Source organism: Erpetoichthys calabaricus, chromosome 1 (genome assembly GCF_900747795.2).
Source record: "Erpetoichthys calabaricus chromosome 1, fErpCal1.3, whole genome shotgun sequence".
Classification (NCBI taxonomy): Eukaryota; Metazoa; Chordata; class Cladistia; order Polypteriformes; family Polypteridae; genus Erpetoichthys; species Erpetoichthys calabaricus.
In genome coordinates, this window is record NC_041394.2 from 117,526,742 (window position 1) to 117,530,908 (window position 4,167).

A 4,167-nucleotide genomic window follows, 5' to 3' on the forward strand; every position below is an offset into this window, starting at 1 on the left:
TGCAATTAAGGGTAGCCTACCATTAAATTCCAGACAGATCGGCATTCTTAAAAAGAAACACATTATTATAAAAAATCTGAGCAATAAAAAAGTTGCCATTAAACGAAAGAAACGTATTATAAATCAGTCTGGTGGATTTATCGGCCAACTACTTGGCATAGCGATTCCTTTACTCACCGGTCTAATTGCAAATCGGTAAAAATGGAGCACGCTGAGAAAATGTACCTTGTACCAGAAAAACAACTGGAGCAGATCAAAACATATGCCGGTGAAGAAACAGATATGACAAAAAACACTATGCAAACGCTTGACCATGAGATGAGAAGTATTTCACAAAATAGTGCCCTATCACCGAATGAAAAACTGGAACTGTATTTTCACACTTTGCAGCGCTATCTGAGTCTATTGAGACAACGGGAATCACAGAAGTCTACATTGACTCTCATCCTACCAGAAACTGAAGCGTCACACCAGACCCCCGCATTGCAACCGACCACAGACAGGGTTGATGTTGTCATAAGAGACGTTTTGGATGCCGTCTCTCAGAGACACCGTAAAAATACGGAAATGCTAATTCGGAAAATGACACAAAACTCGACCACAACGTCCTGGAATGAAAGAGGAGAATTTTTATATAAAGGCACACCCGTTATTGGCACAAATATGGTTGATCTGATCAAGTTCGCCACGCAGACAGGGACACTAAATAAGAGTGGAAAACCAAAAGGTTGGGATTTATTCTTTAACGCTATGGCCGAAATTAACGTGCCCGGGTCCATTTTTCCGAACTTGGGTGTTCGGGCTTTATTTCAAGAGATTAAAAATGACCCCAATGCGCTTCAAGCCAGCCGTAAACAGCTTCGTCCTCCTGTATCACGTGATTTTCCAACAAGGCCGGACAGGGCCTCGGCCTCTGTAGCTGAAACACCCAGGCTGGTTAGACAGATCAGAAAACGCCCAGTCTTTAGAAAAAGTCAACTATTAAAAAAACACACATGGTTCACAGTATGAATAAAAGTGTTTTAAAAATAAATGTAGAAAAATAGTGTTTTAATATGGCTGTTTATTAGTATGTACTATTGCTATTATTGTTATTATCATTTTAGATCATTTTGTTTGTTTGATTGTATCATGAAGCTGTGAAAATACTTTTACACCCTGAGTTAAGGCTTTGAAAAATAAGTAAGCTGCATATATTATATACAGTTTATTAGTGTGTATTATCACTATTATTTTCATTTAGATGATTTTGTTTGTTTGATTGTATCATGATTCTGTTAACTGTGTGAAAAATGCTTTTACACTGTGTGTTATTACCATGTGAACATTTAAAAATAAATAAAATATACAAACAGACCCTTTTTTTTTTTATCTGTCTGATTATTGGATTATTCACTATAATGACCACAGACACGTTTTATGTTGGTTAATATCTCATTTATTTATTTATTTTCAAATAAGGGGATACAGATAGTTGCAACATCTTTTTTTTTTTTTCTGCATATAATATTTTGCATATAATATTCAGCAAAAGCAAACACACGACTGACTTATTTCTGATTTCTGGGTAAACATATCCAGTTTCATATTTTCAGTTTGTCCCTTTTTTATTTGATGAAAATATCTAACAATCATCTGGTCATTTAGACGAACATCTCCTGGGTACAAGTCCAATATTTGGTTCATGGTAAGTCCTTTGCTTTTTTGATTCAGATAAAAAACACAGTGGTGACCACAACTGGTTGAGAAAAACTCCTGTAACTGAATACTGTTATAAGTGATGCAGTTAGCATTAATCTTCAAAAATTTCATAATAACTTTGGGAAATATTTCAGAATCTGGGGGGATTCCATACGAGTCAAAAAATTCAGCTTTTCCATGATTTGCAAGGTAAATGGCAATCCAGTGCTTTCCGGGTTTATCATGGGGATCTGTGTTTACGATCATAAACAGAGGTCTGGCAACCAACTTCTCCATGGGCAGTTGATCTGAAGGGAATACATCCAGAAAATGGATGCGTGTCAGCGGCCCAGATGTAAGGGCGGTCCTGAGCTGCACAGTGTCCAGAGGCTGCATGTCTGAACATGTCTACGGCTTAACTGTAGTCGTAAATAACTTGCCGACGCATATTAATTTCAATGATGTTGTCAAAAACTGCATACACAATCATATTCACTGTATCTTGCAGCGGTTGAGCAAATCTTATTTCGGCCCTGAGGTTGCCTGTTTTGATGAGTGAATAGTGTCCTGTTGATTCCATATCAGGGCTTAGGTTGAATGCAAAAAGTGAATAGCCTTTAGCAAACTCTTCACGATCAACTAACAGGGCCTTATCTTTCATCCTCTTGTCAGCGGTCTCCACCAGTTGAAAATATTCTCTGACACAGTGTCCATTAGCAAAATCAGGCTGCAGAGGCTTGCTGGGTATCTGCTCTCCATCCAGGTAAAGAGCCATGAAGTTGATGTTGTTATGTTTAAAATTAAAGGGGTTGTGTGTAAAGTTGCCACTGAAAGCTGCATTGTCAACAAATCCCAAAACAACCAATTTGGGCAGCTGTCCCAGAAACAGGTTTTCCTGGTTGCAGACACGACTCCCAGTAGGTATGCTGAACACTTTCATTTGAACCCGGTCGATTGGGTATTTTGCGTTGCTGGTCATCAAGGCCTCAGCATGACCCAGTCTGACTGCCGGGTTGACTTGAACTCTTTTCACAAATAATGATGCTGATAATATGCTGACCTTAAATTCATCACCATTGCTCATCAGACAAAAGTCATCCTTATTTCGCACCAACTTTAGTTTTACATCAACCCCATTAATTAATAATTTCTCTTGAAAGAAGAGATCTGCATGGATGTGACCCAATAAATCAACCCTGTGGCTTCTGGACGTGTAAGCAGCCCTTTTATTGAACCCCAAATTTGTGCCATCCAGTGCAGTGGCTTCGTGGTGACCAGGTGTGTCTTTATAGAACAGTCCAGCTGAAAATTGTGTTTTCAGGGTCTCGTCTCCGTAATTTAGTACGGTTTCGATAAACGCTCGATATGGGTAACAGTTATTGCTCTGGCTGATCAATCTGTCCCCGATGGTGATGTCCACCTGACTGAACAAAGAAGCAATCGGGTAGTTTACAAGGGCAACACGTGAATTGGCGGCCAGAATTGTTCCATCATTTTTATGTATTTTACAGCTTAAGTAGAGGAGTGTGTTGTTGAGGTCCAGGTATTGATCATTTCCGGCAATGGAAAACTCAAGTGGGGAATTTTCTGACAATGCTGTGAGAGGCGGCACTTCGGCATAGTAGCTTTTTTCAATGCTGGTTTGTGTTGGTGACAGCTGAAATATGTCCAGTTCCGATTTTGCACATTCATCTGATGCACAGTGTACAAAAGCCATGTTTAGAATATATCACTAGAATTTTGCTTAGTTCTGGATCTTCTCTTGGTTGACTTTCTTTTTTTAGCAGAGTGTCGAGCTTTTTTCCTCTTTGCTCTCTTCCTGGGCCGTGCAGGTGGCCCGAGCAGTGCTAGATGGGGTGTGTGTCTTTTTCTTTTAACACCTCTCTTTATAACAATCATACCAGAACCTTCTTGTTGGGGTGTTGCAACTTTATTCATTACAGCACCTGCCACGTGACTCATGACATCATTAGCAATGCTTTTCGCTGCTGACTTGACATGAGGTTTAGCAATTTCTAGCCCTCGCCTAAACAGAGGCACTGCTTTTCTGAAGAGAGCTTTAAAAATACCACCAATACCACCACCGTACTGGACAGGGAGACCATGAAACCCTGGTAGACCATTGCCAGCTTGTATCTTGTAATAAGATGCGTAGGTGCGTGGATCTCCATAGTTTTTTGTTACAAGCATGTTTAAAAATTGATAGATCTTGCTGGACGAAAATGCAACTTGATTATTACTTTACCATACTGGAACGGAACTGGTTTATTCTGGTCCGTCTTAATTTCAATCCTTATAGTATTGAAGCTTTGCACGGCGAGTGGTAGGTAGTGTGGCTTTTCAAAAAATATGGTGACATTTGCACCGTCTTCACCTTTTATGTTTACACATCTCAGTAATGGCGCATGCGTATCTCCAACAAGTTGTGGTTCGATAATATCTGTATACACGAACATGGTGGAAAAACCACCTGTGATATCTGCCGAG

General features: G+C 39.7%; 1 protein-coding gene across 1 annotated transcript; it reads right to left on the bottom strand.

The window, feature by feature from the left end:
* Window positions 1–2,095: 2,095 nt before the first annotated feature.
* Window positions 2,096–3,397, bottom strand: LOC114648950 (uncharacterized protein F54H12.2-like). Its single transcript, XM_028798345.2, has one exon. It carries the CDS (start codon window positions 3,395–3,397, stop codon window positions 2,096–2,098), a length of 1,302 nt encoding a protein of 433 aa, XP_028654178.2.
* Window positions 3,398–4,167: the final 770 nt, after the last annotated feature.